The sequence below is a fragment of the Microtus oregoni genome, unplaced genomic scaffold (genome assembly GCF_018167655.1).
Source record: "Microtus oregoni isolate MIOR12 unplaced genomic scaffold, Mior012 000025F_ref0000491, whole genome shotgun sequence".
In the NCBI taxonomy this organism is placed as follows: Eukaryota; Metazoa; Chordata; class Mammalia; order Rodentia; family Cricetidae; genus Microtus; species Microtus oregoni.
Genome location: NW_024543084.1, coordinates 8,733,040 through 8,750,019, shown reverse-complemented (window position 1 = coordinate 8,750,019; position 16,980 = coordinate 8,733,040). Strand labels below are relative to the sequence as shown.

General features: G+C 52.6%; 3 protein-coding genes across 3 annotated transcripts; 2 read left to right on the top strand and 1 right to left on the bottom strand.

Annotated features, from left to right (window-relative positions):
- The first annotated feature begins 4,807 nt into the window (after positions 1–4,807).
- Positions 4,808–7,223, top strand: Tubb4b (tubulin beta 4B class IVb). Its single transcript, XM_041674384.1, has 4 exons — positions 4,808–4,963; positions 5,264–5,372; positions 5,449–5,559; positions 6,026–7,223. The coding sequence occupies exons 1-4, from the start codon at positions 4,907–4,909 to the stop codon at positions 7,084–7,086; spliced, it is 1,338 nt and encodes a 445-aa protein (XP_041530318.1). The 5' UTR covers positions 4,808–4,906; the 3' UTR covers positions 7,087–7,223.
- On the bottom strand, positions 7,216–10,233 carry Fam166a (family with sequence similarity 166 member A). The gene is made up of 7 exons (XM_041674385.1): positions 10,178–10,233; positions 8,946–9,160; positions 8,585–8,847; positions 8,373–8,499; positions 7,973–8,067; positions 7,625–7,742; positions 7,216–7,304 (listed from the first exon to the last, which is right to left on the bottom strand). Exons 1-7 carry the CDS (start codon positions 10,231–10,233, stop codon positions 7,216–7,218), a joined length of 963 nt encoding a protein of 320 aa, XP_041530319.1.
- Positions 10,234–14,206: 3,973 nt separating this feature from the next.
- On the top strand, positions 14,207–15,784 carry Stpg3 (sperm-tail PG-rich repeat containing 3). Its single transcript, XM_041674086.1, has 6 exons — positions 14,207–14,313; positions 14,400–14,551; positions 14,663–14,797; positions 14,886–14,974; positions 15,246–15,540; positions 15,651–15,784. Exons 1-6 carry the CDS (start codon positions 14,207–14,209, stop codon positions 15,782–15,784), a joined length of 912 nt encoding a protein of 303 aa, XP_041530020.1.
- Positions 15,785–16,980: the final 1,196 nt, after the last annotated feature.

Sequence of the window (16,980 nt, the reverse complement as noted above, 5' to 3'; positions counted from 1 at the left end):
CAAATAAACGGCGCTGTTACCAAGGAGTGTCGACCTTCTCTCCCAGATAAGGCAGCCTAAGGACGTACCTATCTCAGGGTGGACAAGCAGCGCCATGTTGCCCCTAGCGGAGACTCGGGATTAAGGTTCCCCTGAGGCCGCTGCTTGTTTATTTCTGTGGTGGTTGGTGGCAGCCGGTTTACAGGCCTTCGGGCTGAGGGGGAATGTCTGGGAAGGCTGGGCTGGGCAGAGAGCCCAGAGGGGGACCTGAGATCTGCCAGGCGATGGGTAGAGGGAGCTGCTATTGAGTAAATGACTGTTACCGAGTTGTTCAAGAGGATAGGTTTGCGTCCGGCCGACAAGCTCGGTCAGGCATGGTCTCCTTAGCCACCAGGGGGCACCCTTCCTCCTGCCAGGATCCTAAACAGCACCCTACCTCTGCCACCTTGGTGCCCAGACTTGTCCAGGAAACCTGCTAGGACTTGCTCATCTAGGTGAAAGGATATAAGGGCTAGACACCATTTTCTTCACCTGAGCGCCTAAGAAAGGCCCTGGGAGAGGATGGTGAGGGCTCCTTCCCCCGTCTGTGCCTCCTATGGGCGGTTTGGTTTTCTAACAGGAAAGCTTGTCCTACAGCCAAAAGGTAACTGGATACCAGAGAAAAGGCAGAGGCCTCTTACCATTTCCTGCAGCTTGAGGCTGCTCACCCCCGCCCGCCACACACGGTACCACCAAAAAAACCACCCAAAACTCAGGCGCTAGGTTATAGCCATCAGACTCACAAAAGAGCTGACCCTGGGCTGGACAGGGATACCTTCCGGGTCTGTCCATTACTGCTTTCGGGCTTGTCCAGCCTTTTGATATTGAGACACGAGATTGTCATCGGCAAAGCTCATGATACGGAACTGTGCGAGTGAGTTACAACAAAGAAAAACCCTCGAGTCTTAAGCAAGCCCCCCAGGTTGAACTGTCTCCTGTGTAGCTACCGTTGCCCACATGTGGCCCACAGAACATACCTGTGTGAATTTTCTTGGCCCAAACCCTTTCCCAGCACCCCTCCCCCACACCTCCAGGTTTGCATAGCCAGACACTGTGGGTCATTGGCTATGGCATGGCCTTCAGGGAGATAAAACCTGGAGAGCCCCTAAGGTCCTATTCTCTCTCTCCTTTTTTTTTTTTTTACATTTATTTAGATTTACATATTTTATATGTGTGTTTTTGTTGTTTTGGTTTGGGGGCTGTATGTATGGATGTATGTGCACTGCTTGAGCCTATTGCCACTGGAGGTTAGAAGGTGCCGGATCGCCTGGATGGATGGATAGATGGATGGTTGTAAACCACCATGTAGGTACTGAGATAAAAACCTGAGCCCTCTGCAAGAGCAACAAACACTCTTAACTGCTGAACCATCTGTCCAGCCCCCTTTGTATTTTCTGATTCCCTTCGATCCTCCACACATACTGTGGGTGTCTCTGTGGTCCTTTCTGTCTCTCAGAACAGCCCAGGCCCCCTTTACCCATAGCCTTTATTGTCACCCAAGTTCTGTACCACCCCCTACCCCAGCTCCTAGGCTTCCTACAACTGGAAGTCACTCTGTCAACCAAGAGGATTGACTGCCTGCTCTGCGAGCCAAGGACTTGCAGAGATGAACTCCAGCAAAGACAGAGCGAGGTCTGTGCACTGCTCCCTTGCTTCCCCCACCCCTGTGATAGACTGATTGATTGCAGGGTGCTTTCACCCAGCCTCCCGGTGTTCTCTGATGTTCCCTGCTTCCCTGGAAGACCCACTGAGGGAGTCAGTGAGGCCTAGTCCACAGGGGAAGCACCTTGGCACCTCTCCTTCCGGGGTGAGGAAAGGCCTTCCACAAAAGCTGACCACAGGGTCCTTTCAGGCCGCAAAGACTGTCTGCCTGCCGCTCCTGCCTGACAGTAATGCACCCTCCCACTGGGACCATGGCCACCAGTAAACAGAGCCTTCCTTGTGCAGCCTCCAACAGCTGCAGGCTGGGGAGGGAGGGCAGGCACCCAATGCTCCCACAGAACATTCTGCTTGCTTCCCTGCTCTTCTGGCCGGCTCAGTGTACATCCTCTCGGGCTATAGGCTCCAGGTGTTCTTGTCCTACGGGGTCTTCTTTCTCACCAGCCCAAGGGCACTCTTGGTTCATGGTGAAAATCTCCAGCATCTTCCCTTAGCAGCTGTGGGCAGCCACTGTCCTTGCTGGACTTACGCTCAAGAGCCATGGTCTTTTGCTCAGTTATTCATACCTATTGCCCAACTGGGGACCCAAACATCTCCAAGAGAAGCCCTGGCAGCTCTTTGTGTTAAAACTCAGAACTTCTGCTTCTTTCATGGATATGAATGCTCTGACTTTGAAATTCTAGTGGTTACGTCTGCTGCTTGGCAGCCAAGCTATTCTGCAAGGATGAGTCAACTCAGAAGATACTCCGGGCATTGTGATAACTCTGAGCATGCCCCAAAATGACTTGGTACACCTCACACACTGTGGGGGTCCACAGATGGGAGCTTGTCCCACCTTGACTAAGGTCAAAGCTTGAGTTTATTTTTGCTCTTTCAAAGTTGTTGACAACAGGTGTGGCTACAAACAAGAGATCCTGACTTAGGGTGTGGTTAATTAGTATATTGGGTAGAGAGAAGGACCACTACACCTGGACCAACGGTTGGAGAACTCGGCTATTCCTTATATCGTGTTAATGAAGTCTATTGGCTCTGCCCCCTCCTCTTTTGGGTACATGTAGAAAATAACTGTGGTGGTCCAGTGTTCTTTCTGCCTTTTATTTCTCTCATATCTCTGTTCCTTTTGCTTAATATTTTTTTCTTTTTCTTTTCTTTCTTTCTTTTTTTTTTTTTTGGTTTTTCAAGATAGGGTTTCTCTGTAGCTTTGGAGCCTGTCCTGGAACTAGCTCCTGTAGACCAAACTGACCTTGAACTCCCAGAGGTCTGCCAGCCTCTCTGCCTCCCCAAGAGCTGAGATTAAAGGCCTGCACTACCACTGCCTGGCTCTAGAACTAGACCAGGCTGGCCTCGAACTCACAGAGATCCGACTGCCTCTGCCTCTGCCTCCTGAGTGCTGAGATCAAAGGTGTGCATCACCACTGTCTGACTCTGGAAATAGCTCTCATAGACCAGGCTGGCCTCAAACTCAGAGATCTGACTGCCTTTGCCTCTCCCATGCTGGGATTAAAGGCGTGCACCACTACTGTCTGGGGCTTAATAATTCTAATACCAATGCTCCTACCCTGGCATGTGATCAACAGAACCCATGTCCCCCTTTCTGAACTACCCTTTTGGAGAGGAGACAGGACAGTCGGGTCTTTACTAGAGACTAGCATACTGGTTAGAATGGTAAATATGACCAATAAGATATAGGATTCTGCTTGTCCTGGTGATTTTTCCCTGTGACATTGTTGGTTATAGGGATTGCCTAACACACTTAGTTTTGAAGGTCGTTCATACCAAAAGCTAGACCTACAGAAGCCTGGTTGCTGGACTGGGATAGAGCCCATAGTTGTAACATTCCTTTAAAAAAAAAAAAAAAGTTACAAAGCCAGTCATGGGAAGGCCTGTGAATTCTTGCCTTCTGGAGGCTAAGGCAGAATTTCTTTGAGTTGTATTCCAGGTTACAGTTTAAAAGACCCCGCCTTGTATAAATGACAGCACAGAGAACAACTGAACTAGTCTGCTCAATGGGCAGAAAGATTTATTGGGGATCAAACTGCCAAGGCCATTGTGGGTGAGGGGGAAAAGAGCAAATGGCAGGAAAGAATTGATTCACAACTACCGCCCATGACACAGTTGATTTTGGGGGAGAAGGTGAAGGGAGGTAGTTCCTCGTGAACCAAAAACACCTTAAGAGATCTACTTTTCTTTTAGGCTTGTTTACCTGGCCAAGTCCTTCTGTTTAGGAAAATGTCAGCACTGCCATTTTGAGGGTAGGGGATGCTTCAAACCTGACACATCAGGAAGAAAAAAACTTACTGAAATATATAAATGTATTGTTCTCTAAGCGATTCATTACAGGGCAGGAACTTAATTTTACTTCTGTCCGTTTGTTTGTTTGTTTTTCCCTCTCATAAGAGTCATGGCCAGGCCAGGCATGCCTGGCCCTGCAGTCTCCATGTAGCTGTGCGTGCACTTGGAGCGAGGGCTCCAAGGAGACAGGCTCCAGGCCAACTGGTTTCCACAACACGGAGCGGAGCCGAAGGGGCGGAGGGAGGGCTCTCCCGGGAACAAACAGACCCCGCGCCTGCCCAGTGCGTCCGGGAGGACCCAGCGCCTCCACCGGATCCTATTACTGTTGCTGTTTCACGGCTGCAATCCGCCTCATCTTCAAAGTCCCAAAGTTGGACCGCAATGTGTCCCGGACCGCAATGCCTTGGGCCCTTTCTCTCCCCAGTAGCAGCACCCGGATTCTCAAACCAAACCGAGCCCACAAAACTCTAAAGAGACGCCCCCGCCCTCTCGGGCGGAAGCTTGCTTTCCACGTCCCGCCCGCGCGCTGCACTGCGGCGGTTACCAGGACGCCAACCCAGCGCAGCCAATAGTGTCAGGCTTTCGGCGTGCTCCCAGGAGGCAGCCAATGGGACTGCAAATCAATCATTTGAAACACCCAATGAATTGAGCACTGCGGCGCCAGGGCGGGGATTGTGATAGGGAGAACCCTAGTCAGGACTGACCAATAACGAGCGTATATCGTTGGGAAGGCGGGCCCTAGACCTCTCGATTGACGGAAAAATAACCAATCATACAAGGGTGCTTCTTGGCCTCGTTCTGGGAGCCCAATCCTAGGCTGGCGAAGGCGGGCTATGAGGGGTATATAAGTGCTGGTAGAGCGTCGGTTGTAGCACTCTGTGCGCCTGCTCCTCCTTGTTTGTTCGTGCTCTGCAGTCGCTCCGCAGTCGCCGCCGCCATGAGGGAGATCGTGCACCTGCAGGCTGGGCAGTGCGGCAACCAGATTGGCGCCAAGGTAGGCGGCTAGGGTTCTGCGGGGACGACCGCCTGCGGTACGGTCAGCCGGGGAAGATGGCGGAAGCGGCGGCACCCTCACTGCCTCCTGGTTACCGGCGTACTCCGGGCCGGGACGTGGAGCTGGTGGGTGGGGGCGGTGGGGGCGGACCGTGCGCGGCCCTAGGGACCCGTCGCCCGGGCACTTTGGAGACGGGGGTGGGGTGGAGTGGGGGGAAGGGCCTGCCGCACCCATCCGGGGCGGGGCTGCCTTGGAGCGCACCGGCCGCCGTGACTCAGCTAACGCCCGAGTCCCTTGCAGTTCTGGGAGGTGATCAGCGACGAGCATGGCATTGATCCCACCGGCACGTACCACGGAGATAGCGACCTCCAGCTGGAGCGTATCAACGTGTACTACAACGAGGCCACCGGTAAGACTTCTGCCCCGTCCGTCCTCCCGATCACTCCTCCGGTTTGACCACGCTTGACGATCCCCTGTCCCACCAGGTGGCAAGTATGTGCCCCGAGCCGTGCTCGTGGACTTGGAGCCCGGCACCATGGACTCAGTGCGTTCCGGGCCCTTCGGGCAGATCTTCAGACCTGATAACTTCGTCTTCGGTGAGTGCGGCGGGGGGTATGGGCGGAGCTTGCTAACCCTGTCGCTCAAAGGTCAAGGGGCTGACCTAAAAGTCTCTGCTGACTAGCTGCCCAGGTGTAACTGACCTAAAAGTCTCTGCTGACTAGCTGCCTAGGTGTAACACTTTCCTGCTTTCTGAGTTACTCAATCCCTTGGTCGAAAGCAGCTTTGGGAGAAAGGTCTGTCTGCCAGTAGGCTAGTTGCTGGTAGAGTGTGAGCAAAGCTGACCTGGTGGGGGGGGGGGGGGGGGGGGGGCCTTGAAGATTGGCAGAGCTGCCCGGGAGAGTGTTTACTGTCTTACTGTCCTACCTCTGGTTTTCGCCCTCTTTATTTATTTTTTTACGCGGTAGGTTGCTGTGGTGTCACTTTATTTTAGAGGTGACAATCTCACACTGTTTGGCTTCTTGGGCACATACCTAGTTAGTGACCAGTTGTTTTCTTTTGCAGGTCAGAGTGGGGCTGGGAACAACTGGGCCAAGGGGCACTACACAGAAGGCGCAGAGCTGGTTGACTCGGTGTTGGACGTTGTGAGAAAGGAAGCCGAGAGCTGTGATTGCCTGCAGGGCTTCCAGCTGACCCACTCCCTGGGCGGGGGGACTGGTTCTGGGATGGGTACCCTCCTTATCAGCAAGATCCGGGAGGAGTACCCGGACAGAATCATGAACACCTTCAGTGTGGTCCCTTCCCCCAAGGTGTCGGACACAGTGGTTGAGCCTTACAATGCCACCCTTTCAGTGCACCAGCTCGTTGAAAACACTGATGAGACCTATTGCATTGATAACGAAGCACTCTATGACATCTGTTTCAGAACCCTAAAGCTGACCACACCTACTTATGGTGACCTGAACCATCTAGTGTCCGCCACCATGAGTGGGGTCACCACATGCCTGCGATTCCCTGGCCAGCTAAATGCTGACCTACGGAAGCTGGCTGTAAATATGGTGCCCTTCCCTCGCCTGCACTTCTTCATGCCTGGCTTTGCCCCCTTGACCAGCCGGGGCAGCCAGCAGTACCGGGCCCTGACAGTTCCTGAGCTCACTCAGCAGATGTTCGATGCCAAGAACATGATGGCCGCCTGTGATCCCCGCCATGGGCGCTACTTGACGGTGGCTGCCGTCTTCAGGGGCCGCATGTCTATGAAGGAGGTGGACGAACAGATGCTTAACGTCCAGAACAAGAACAGCAGCTACTTTGTTGAGTGGATCCCCAACAACGTGAAAACAGCTGTCTGCGACATTCCACCTCGGGGTCTAAAAATGTCCGCCACCTTCATCGGCAACAGCACTGCCATCCAGGAGCTGTTCAAACGCATCTCCGAGCAGTTCACAGCCATGTTCCGACGCAAGGCCTTTCTGCACTGGTACACGGGTGAGGGCATGGATGAGATGGAGTTCACCGAGGCGGAGAGCAACATGAACGACCTGGTATCTGAGTACCAGCAGTACCAGGACGCCACAGCTGAGGAGGAGGGCGAGTTTGAGGAGGAGGCTGAGGAGGAGGTGGCCTAGAGCTGTGGGAAGCAGCTACAGCATGGGAGCAGTGTGAACTCTTTATTCATTCACATCTGTCTGCTAGCCATGTCCACTGTGCATTTGCTGTCCTGACATCATTTGTACAGATACCACCATTAAAGAAATTCATAGTGTGTGGCTTCGCCTCTCCAGTTCCTTCTGATAGGCTTTTCGGGTGCTGTTACCAAAAGTCAGTGCGTAGTTGTCCTGCATGGCTGCAAGGGAAAAAAGTCCAGCGCGGTGGAGAGAGGTCAGTACAGGCTCTGAACAGCGGCTTCTCTACATCTTGTGGTTACCCTCTTAAATAGGCACAGAGGGACCTTATTGGCCTTGGGGGTTTTAACGGGAAGGGCCGGTGGGCACCAGACTGACTGGGTTGTTAATCCAAGACAAAACTAGGACTCTGGTCAGTAGGCCAACAGCTGATTATCAGCAAATGTGGCAGGTGACACAGGACCCCCAGCCGTCTGACCCTGTCATAGGTTCGGTGTCCTTCTGAAGTGGGTATTGGGTCTCGGGCTGGGAATGTACTCACATGGGATGAAGCCCATGTAGAAAGGAATCAGGCCTTGGTTCCGGTAGATGGTGCTGTTTGGCCAGTGGCTCCTGGGCAGCCTTTCACCCAGAGCACAGACTGGGTGTCTGAACGTAAACTGGAGGAAATGGATACGAGCTGACAGGTCCTGTCTCCCACACTGGTGACCCATCTGACTGACCACCCAAACCCCCCTTACCAGGTAGGGAATCAGATCTTGTTAGGATGTGATCAGGCCCCAAGCCTCAACAAAGGGCCTTAAGGATAACACCTGGGAATGGATGCTTACCGGTGGGAGTGGAAGCAGAACTTAGCTGAGCCACCTCAGGTAGACCCATGTTTTCCTACCTGGTTCTTGTCAAACTCATCCATAGCTTGTGTGACTCCATCACGATAATTCATCCCCATCACCCAGGCAAACCGGGGGACAAAGCCAGCATAGCCTGGAGATGGGTGGATGTCAGGGTTCTTCCCTGGCTGCCTTCCGGGCATAATCTACATTCTTCCAGGTGTGCCAGACTGAACATTAGCTGTTGCACCCTTCCATCCATCCCTAAAGGTTGATTGCTGACTCTTGGGGCCAAACTTAGCTCCACGCTGGAGCAGCTAGGCTGGGTCAAGGTAAAAAGTGAGACCAAACTCTGTTCTCAGGGTGGGAAGGAGCCCAGGGGGAAAACCCTGTTATTCTCACCTTCTCCTCTGGCCCCTTGGAACCTCACAGGGAAGAGCTCAGGCACCCAGCACATACCTGAGATGGCCTTGCGTTGGATTAGGTTGGGGTGGTCCAGCTGGGGTAGTCGCTGGTACCTGCCCACATCTAGTGTCTCCTGCGGGGGATGTGGAGGCAGGTACTCATCCCTCCTGCAGTGGTAAAGCTGGAACAGGGAAGTGCAAATTACACAGTTTGTACCCCAGTGTGTGTTGGAGACAGAGGACCCATGCCAGGGTGTCTCCACTTACCTGGTACCTCCCTGGGCTCTCCTGAATAGGTGCCGCGTCCTTCCAGGCCTCTTCCCCATACGCCAACAATAGACCTGGATGTCCCAGTTCTCTAGCTTCCGCCTTTCTGCCTGGAGGGAATGGTGGGTAGGGAGGATAGGGCATGAAGTCTGCAGGCAGTGAAACTTGTCTGGATATGTTCTCTACCTGTGGTGGCCCCTGGGTGTCCACCTCCTGGCGTGGGGGCTGGCCCAGGATCTCAAAGTTCTTGTAGGGTTTCAGACCTGTGCAAACAGGGCAGCTTTTGAGCCATATAGGAAGGAGGGTGGAGCCCCAGTAGAGGCAGGGCTGGATGGGGCCCCACCCTGGACCTGAAGCTCACTGGTATAGTGGGGGATGTAAGGCGTTGTCAGGTCCCTGCAGGGAATCCACGGTGGCTTAGATTTACTGAAGTCCTCGATGAACTTGGGCTTGGACATAGGTGACAGAACAGAGCAGGGGCTCTTCTGTACGCTGGGATCCGTGAGCAACTGTGCCGTGGTGCGGCCATAGGTGTTCCCCACCTGGTAGCGCAGTTGAGGATAGAAACCAGCATAGCTGTGGAGAGAAGTAGGGGAGGTGCCACTCCTGGTCTCCTGATCTCTGCTCACTTAGATGAAGGTAATGGAAGCAGCCTAGGGCTCCGGGCAGTCAAGTCTGACCAGGCGCCAGGTCTGCACTTCCATCACTGCTATCTGATTGTTATTCACAGTGAACCCGTACACCCAGCAAGTCTCTCATGTGTATATGTGCTTTGCCTGCGTGTATGTCTGTGGACCACGTGTGTGTCTAGTGCCCGTGGAAGTCAGAAGAGGGTGGTGGATGCCCTGGAACTGGAGTTACGAGTTGTTGTGAAGCTACCATGTGGATGCTGAGAACTGAACCTCAGTTCTCTGCGAGACCAGTAAGTGCTCTTAACCATAGAGCCATCTCTCCAGCCTGGCGCCCAGCCATTCTCAACAATCTCCCTCACCCCATTGATGCTTCCAACAGTGATCAGTGTTGAAAGGCAATATAGGTCCTTCAGTTTTTTTTCCCTATTTTATGTCCCATGTTGCACTTGGGTCTGGGCAGGTATGCACACACACTTTCTTTGGAGGTTTTTATTATTTATTTTGCAGTGCTGGAGATCAGATCCAGGACTTTGCATATGCATGCCAGGCACCCTCCTCTGGGCAATACCTTGTCTGTTTTTGTTTTTAACTGGACTACTCTTACTCCATCTCTAAATCACCTCTTCCTACGGAGAGGAAGTCCAGCATTTGCTCATCCAGTCGCTGCCAGATTGGCCTTGAAAGACAAACTGGCCACCTACTACTGCATTCAGGTTGAGGCCACAGGGAAAGGGCAAGGCCTAGGCCTTCATCTGTGCCTTCATCTGCAGCTCCACCTCAGAGTTTTCTCGTCCTAGAGCTCTTCAGCCCTGGTGGTCTCGATTCCACTCGTTGGTAACCCTGGTTTTGGGTCTCTTCAGCATTGGTCCTCAGCCTCCTAGAGTCCAGGCTAAACCCCAGCCCTACTGCTCAGCCCTCTTCCCCAGCCCCCGCCCCTCTCTGTAGAGCTCCCAGCTCTTACCCAGGGATGTAGTGGGGTTCTGGAGTGAAGAGGTTGTGTTTCTGAGTAGCTGTCATTTTGCTTTGACTCCGCCCTTGCTGGTTCAGGCCTTTCTGTGTCCACCTCTTCCCTGAAAAGAGACCTGTTGCCTGGTAACCATTGTGAAGGGGCCAGCATTATGGACCCAGCCATCTGTTAACCCTGTGTGTGCTCCCAATCTCACAGCATCTCTGGTTCAAAGACCAGGTAGGAAGCAAGGCAGGGCATCCTAGAAGGAAGCCCACTCACCCAGAGCTCAGGGGCTAGAATCGGAAGGGGGTGGACCAGATTGGGAAGGGGTGGGCCAAGACCCACTGACAGGCAGTCCTTGCTTCATGGTGGTGCTCTTTACCCTAGTCCTTCTCCACTGATGAAGTCAGCACTGAGTCAGGCTTCCCAGATGACAGCTGTGTGGACTCTCCAATAGGCTTGTTCCCCTGTAGTAAGACATTAATTTCTATACTTAACAAATCCTTGTTCGGCTGGAGAGATGATGGCTCAGTAGTTAAGAGCACTGGCTGCTCTTTCAGAGGACCCTGATTCAATTCCCGTGGCTGCTCACACACACCGGTCTATAACTCCAGTTCCAGGGTTTCTGACACCCTCTCCTAGATATACATACAGGCAAAAACACCAATGAACATAAACAAAAAATTAAAAAAAAAACCTTTCTTCGATTCTTGTGAGATGGCTCAGAGGTAAAGAATGCTCGTCATGCGGCTGGTAGACAGAGTTTAACCCTAGGAACTCAGCAAGGGAGAGAACCTGCTCCCAAAAGTTGTCCTCTGACTTCCACTAATACACTTTAGCAAATAAAGCCCTATTTAATAACAAAAACCCTTTTTTGCATACATGTGCAGCCCTGTCCAGATGTGTGCAGGTGCAAGGCCCAAGGTTGTTTTCTAGCATTCCTGACCACCGCCAAACTTGTCTTCTAAGGCAGGCTCTCTCTGGGGTCTGAGGCTGACTGATGAAGCTAGGCTGGCCAGTGCCTCCCTGGCCCTTGCTTCACAAAGCGATGTTTTAATCGTGTGTGCACACATGTGCTATGGCACTTCCGTGGAGGTCTGAGGACAACTTTGGGGCGTTGGTTATCTCTTCCATGTGGGTTCTGGGGTGTAAATTCAGATTGTCAGGCTTGGGTGGCAAGTGCCTTTATCCACTGACCCATCTGAGTAGCCCAAGCATGCCACCAAGACAAGCTCGTTCTGTGTGAGCTGGTGGTCCAAACCGAAGCCCAAAAAGCATGCGTGGAAAACAGACTGAGCTATGTTCCCAGTCCGAAGAAAGAGCTTTATAACCATACAAGTGAATATAACATAGAGGGGGAAAATTAGCAGCTTCTACTCCATGTCAAATCTGCATACACAATGATAGAAGGAGACTAAAGCTTGCAATAGCTGTTAGACAGATAAGTGCACAAAAGAGACTTGTGAAGGGCTAGAGAGATGGCTCAGAGATTAAGACCACTCTCTCAGAAGACCCTAGTTTGATTTCCAGGACTCATATCAGGCATATCATGACTCTAGCTACAGGGGAATCCAACACCTCTGGCCTCTGTCGGCATATGCACTCAAGGGCACATACCTACACACACACACACACACACACACACAGAATTAAAAATACTAAAGATAGCTTGGGCAGTAGTGGCACATGCCTTCAATCCCAGCATTCAAGAGGCAGAAGCAGACAGATTAGAGTTTCAGGACAGTCAGAGCTACACAGAAAAGTCTTGTCTAAAAAAACCAAAAATAACCTGGGCAGTGGTGGCGCACGCCTTTAATTCCAGCACTCGGGAGGCAGAGGCAGGTGGATCTCTGTGAGTTCAGGCCTAGCCTGGTCTACAAAGTGAGCTTCAGGACAGCCAGGGCTGTTACACTGAAAAACCCTGTCTTGGAAAACCAAACCAAACAAAAACAAAAACCTCAATAAATTAAATTCAGGTAATTGCTTCACAGTCTCATTGAAAAAAAATCTCTTAAAAAATCTTATGAAATAAAACATTAAAAATTAGCCCCCACATTAAAATGCAAATGTAAACACAAATGTTTGACAACAAAACAAACTCATAGCCTCTAAACTCAAAAGTTGTACGGAATCAAGTTAATGCTGACATATGCTGGTAACGGAGGTTTCTAATGTGGGTCTCTGAGGTACACCTTCTGGAGCACAATTTGCTTACAGAGCACGTCTAAACAAGACACTGCTCCCCCCACCCCAATGAGTGCTCTGAAACTCATAGCCAAAGGTCCGTGGTGGTTGTGGCGGGGACCAGAGGTGTCTTAGCAGCTGAGAGCACTTGTTGATCTTGTAGAAGATCCGGGTTCAGTTCCCAACACCCACATGGTAGTAACTCTACTTCTAGGCAAATCTGATGCCCTTTACAGACCTCCACATCACCAGGCTTGCATGTGGCACACATACATACATATGAAATCAAGAAAAGATACCTTTGACACCATCACAGCTACATCTGTTTTCTTGCTTGCTTGCTACATAGCCCCAAGCTATGAGTTTGTAGCCACACACTTGCTGCAGCCTCCCAAGGGCTGGGATTACAGGTGTAGGCCACCATGCCCAGCTCCTCAGCAGTATGAGTGTGTATTCTAGAGGCCAGAAGCTGATGTTGGGATTCTTTCTCAACTGCTCCACACCTTCATTTGTCTTTGTTTCTTTCTTTTTTTTTTGTTTTTGTTTTTTGAGACAGGGTTTCTCTGTGGCTTTGGAGCCTGTCCTGGAACTAGCTCTTGTAGACCAGGCTGGCCTCGAACTCACAGAGATCCACCTGTCTCTGCTTCCCGAGTGCTGGGATTAAAGGTGTTTCGTTTTGTTTTGTTTTTGAGATATAGCTTGTCTCACAGATGAACTCCAGGCATCCTCCTCCTCTATCTGCCTGGTGCCGGTGTTGCAGAGGCACACACCTGGATTTTATGTGGACACTGGGCATGCAGCTTAGGGTCTTATGATGGCACAGAAGGTGCTTTACTTACTGAGCCATCTATATCCCCACAGCAGAATTTATTGCCGGGAGAAACTGGAGTCACCTAACTGGCAACAAATCCCTATACACCAGGTACCTTAACACCATCAACTGTGTTCTCAACAGACACTGCACAAGGCAGGAGAAGGCTCCCTTTGTCCAAATGAAACTCGTTTCCTCACGTCTCCATCCAGTCAGGGCCAGTACTAAAGGGAGCGTCCAGGAAGGGCCTCTCCAGAAAGGCCCGGTCCTGATAGAAGAGGGCTGGGGGAGGCTTTGTGGATAAGGTATGTATTGTCTGAGCTCTGCCTACGAAGAGCTGGGACCAAGGTCAGGGCCGGGACAGTCAGACCAGTCAAAGTCAGAGGCCACTCTGCAAGGGCCTTAGTGCCCAGACGGGTCATTGCTCCTTCAGGCTCAGTAATCCTTTGTGTATATATATATATCATCCTGGCACAACCCAGTTTGTCTAATACATTCTGGCCTTCTGGCTGCCATACCTGCAGGCAGAGGCAGAAGACAAGCGCTTATAACTAGCCTTGAGTGAACTGGCCTGATCCTGAAGCCAGGCCTGAGTTACTCAGCTTTGTTTCCCCGGGCCAGGATTTGCTCCAGGGGCAGCAGCTCTTCCTCTTCCTCCTGACTGTCTTTCTCCTATTAGCTGGTCCTCACTCACACACCTAGCCATGCTACAGGACTTGGCATGGTACTCACAGGCCCTGCCCCCTGGTCACCTAGCATGGGGCCCCAGACCCCCCCAGAAGTACTGCTAGAGCAGACGAGCTCCCAGGAGAGGGAAAAAGGGCTGGGAGACAGGTTAGAGCCCGTCTGGACCAAAGCTGACCTGGGTGACGGTCTCAGCAGGTAGTGAGAGGGGCAGAGGGTGGAGGCCCTGTAGGGGAGCCCCTCCTGATCTGGACTATGTTCCTTTCCTAGGGAGCTCCCAGCAACAGAGGGGAGGGGCATACCCAACAGTGAGGTCACAGAGCCCAGCAGTGCCCTCTAGCAAGAGAACCCCAAGACTCAGAATGAATTTTGACCAGAAGGCTGTGAAATTCCTGGCAAATTTTTACATCAATGGAGGCAAACACTGGACCCGGGGGCCCCTGAGTCAGCAACCTCTTCATCCCACGCAGTAATTTCAGAGGGTGGTGGGGAAGCGGGGACTAGGGTGGAAAGGCCACTAAGAAAGGTGGACAGTGGCTGTTGGCTTCCTTGCAGGCAGGAGGCTGCTGTTCTATGGTGGGACCAGGAGCTTGAGGCAGCCTGGGATGAGATGTGGCCCCCAAAGACGAAGAGGGCCCCAAGTGGCTTCAGAATGGCTGCCCCCAAAGAGCCCTCAGCTTTCTGCACAGGGACCCTGAAGGAGCTGTGTGAGTGAGATTCTCAGCTACCTCACTCCCGTCCCAGGCCAGTATGGGGAGGGATAAGAGGAAAGCAACTTTTGGGGAAGAAATGGGTCTAGAGTTTGCTTTTCGTACCAGTCCTGGAACGACGCCCTCCGATCCTGACTGACCTGGATGTCCCTGGTCCCACCGCGTATGAGGTGCCCAGTGCGTCTCTGCGGGAGTCCTCTCCACATCCCCATTACAGCATGGGCCGCAAGTACCCTGGCCGAGGTGCATGTTCCCACAACCCTGCCTATACCTGGGGAATGGGGGCCTCCTGCCCCGAAGACCTCCCCACCAACTATCCACCCCACTGCAGAGGGTGGTGGCCGCAGGGCATGGCAGACCTTGTGGTTCCAAAGTGAAAGCCCTTTCCTGCAGAAGACCGACTTCGACCAAGAGCGAAAGGTAGACGCTGTGTAGGGCCAGGTAGAGGAAGGGTGGGAGAAGATGGTTAGGGGACGCCTTGTGGAAGATGGGGGTGTTGCAGGTGAGGAGGAGGCGAGGAAAGGAGGGGTCAGGGGGCTTGTGAGAAAGGCTTGAGGGAGGAGCTACGTGGCTGGGCCTGGTGATGGGCTGACCCTGAGGATCAAACACAAAAACACAGGTCAGGCCTGGAGGATAGGGTAAAGCTGAGCAAGGAGGCTGCAGCCCCAGGTCGCTTTCTGACTCCTCACAGTGGCCATCACCCGCCGAGTACAGGCCTCTGAGCCAGCCTGCCTTCCCGGCCTTCAGCTTTGGACGCCGACGCCACTCCGCTGTCAAGATACCAGAGAGTCATTTACGTCCAGGGATGCTTCGAGCCCGAGGTCCCTCTACGTATGTTCCACTCTTGACTCCCTCACAGCCCTCTGGCGAGAAGCGACCCAGCCCTAACACCTATAACATCCTTCCTGGGTTCCGTATGCAGAGCACACATTCGCCTGCCTTCTCCATGAGTCGCTCCCCAGCGTTTGTCTCCTGGGCCAGCTCCTGTAAGGAGGCCTAGGAAAAGAGGCTTGGTCTGCCTGAGGGTGGAGTGGGGCTTGGGGCGCATGGGGATGGTGCGGTGGTAAGGACTAGGGTCAGCTCGCTTTCTCTGCAGCCCGAACCCCAGGTCCGGCTGCATACTACGTGGAAGACTGCTACAATTCCCGCTTCCCGTCTCCGCCTGGAGTAGTCATCCAAGGAGTGCGCAGACCCAAGCGGCACGACACAGGCCCCTTCTGCACACTGTAGGCCCAACGGGTATAGATTGCAAAGCTGACCTTCCTTGAGGTTTTCCTAGGCTTCCTTTGGAATTCTGTCTGCAGCCTGTTCTTCTGATCTCTTCTGGCTTACACTGTGCAACAAGAAGAGTCTTCTGAGAACTCCCCTCCCCCCACTATACTGAGATGCAAATGATTCTTCTGAATTGTGATCTCTGGTCTGCCTGGTTGCCCATCCTTTGCCCAATGAGCTGTTTTGAATATGTGGCTTCCTGCGTATTTCTGGCTTTCCTGATATCCCTGGCTTTCTCTGCTCCTGCATGGTGCCCTTTTCTTCAGGATTGAAATGGCAGCCTGGGAACTAACCCTAAGTGTCCTGACCTAGGACAGAATAGAAAAAGGATCCTGTGACAACATGGGACAACCTGATCCAGATATGTCACCGAAGGTCTAGTATCTTCCTGAGGTCAGGCTGCTTGCGGAGCTGAGGAACTAGTTAGTGGGTTAGGGTGGTAGGTCAGAACCTGGACCTTTGCCATCTTCACACAGGTGTAGCCTTGACCAGCCCACTAGGCAGGACCAAGGGAATCAGCTCACCAGACACTGGCCCTAGTTCCCTGGACCTTGACATGAAGATTTAGCTGGCCTTTGTAACCTGTGTTCTGAGAACCTACCCACCCCCTCCAGGAGCCACACCTTCCAGCTAGCGACAGCAGTTTTTCCTGGGCCCTTGCCATACTTTCTCACACGGGCACAGGCCTTGCTTAAAGACTTGACTTTTTGTTGTTGTTGTTGTTTTTGTTTTTCGAGACAGGGTTTCTCTGTGGCTTTAGAGCCTGTCCTCGAACTAGCTCTGTAGACCAGGCAGGTCTCGAACTCACAGAGATCCGCCTGCCTCTGCCTCCCGAGTGCTGGGATTAAAGGTGTGCACCACCACCATTACCACCTGGCCAAGACTTGACATTTTTTACTTTATGTATATGGGTGTTTTACTTGCCTGTGTGCCTAGTGGCCAGAAGAAGACGACATTAGAGCCCTTGGAACTGGTGTTACAGATAGCTATGAACAGCCCTGTAGGTGCTAGAACTGAGCTCAGGTCCCCTGCCAGAGCAGCAAGTGCTGAGCCACCTCTCCAACTCTCAGAGCCGACTTTTCTTTCTTTCTTCCTCTCCTCCCTCAGACAGGGCCGGGGCTCTCACTATTGTAGCCTTGACTGTCTTGGAAGTC

Bases quoted from the DNA above. Each gene is read 5' to 3' on its own strand.
- Tubb4b (XM_041674384.1), top strand. From the start codon at position 4,907: ATGAGGGAGATCGTGCACCTGCAGGCTGGGCAGTGCGGCAACCAGATT. The intron at 4,964-5,263 runs GTAGGCGGCTAG...AGTCCCTTGCAG, and splicing joins GCAACCAGATTGGCGCCAAG to TTCTGGGAGGTGATCAGCGA. The intron at 5,373-5,448 runs GTAAGACTTCTG...CTGTCCCACCAG, and splicing joins GTACTACAACGAGGCCACCG to GTGGCAAGTATGTGCCCCGA.
- Fam166a (XM_041674385.1), bottom strand. From the start codon at position 10,233: ATGACAGCTACTCAGAAACACAACCTCTTCACTCCAGAACCCCACTAC. The intron at 8,848-8,945 runs GTGAGCTTCAGG...CTGTTTGCACAG, and splicing joins TTACATCCCCCACTATACCA to GTCTGAAACCCTACAAGAAC. The intron at 8,500-8,584 runs GTAAGTGGAGAC...TCCCTGTTCCAG, and splicing joins AGAGCCCAGGGAGGTACCAG to CTTTACCACTGCAGGAGGGA.
- Stpg3 (XM_041674086.1), top strand. From the start codon at position 14,207: ATGAATTTTGACCAGAAGGCTGTGAAATTCCTGGCAAATTTTTACATC. The intron at 14,552-14,662 runs GTGAGTGAGATT...TTTTCGTACCAG, and splicing joins AGGGACCCTGAAGGAGCTGT to TCCTGGAACGACGCCCTCCG. The intron at 14,798-14,885 runs GTGCATGTTCCC...ACCCCACTGCAG, and splicing joins CCGCAAGTACCCTGGCCGAG to AGGGTGGTGGCCGCAGGGCA.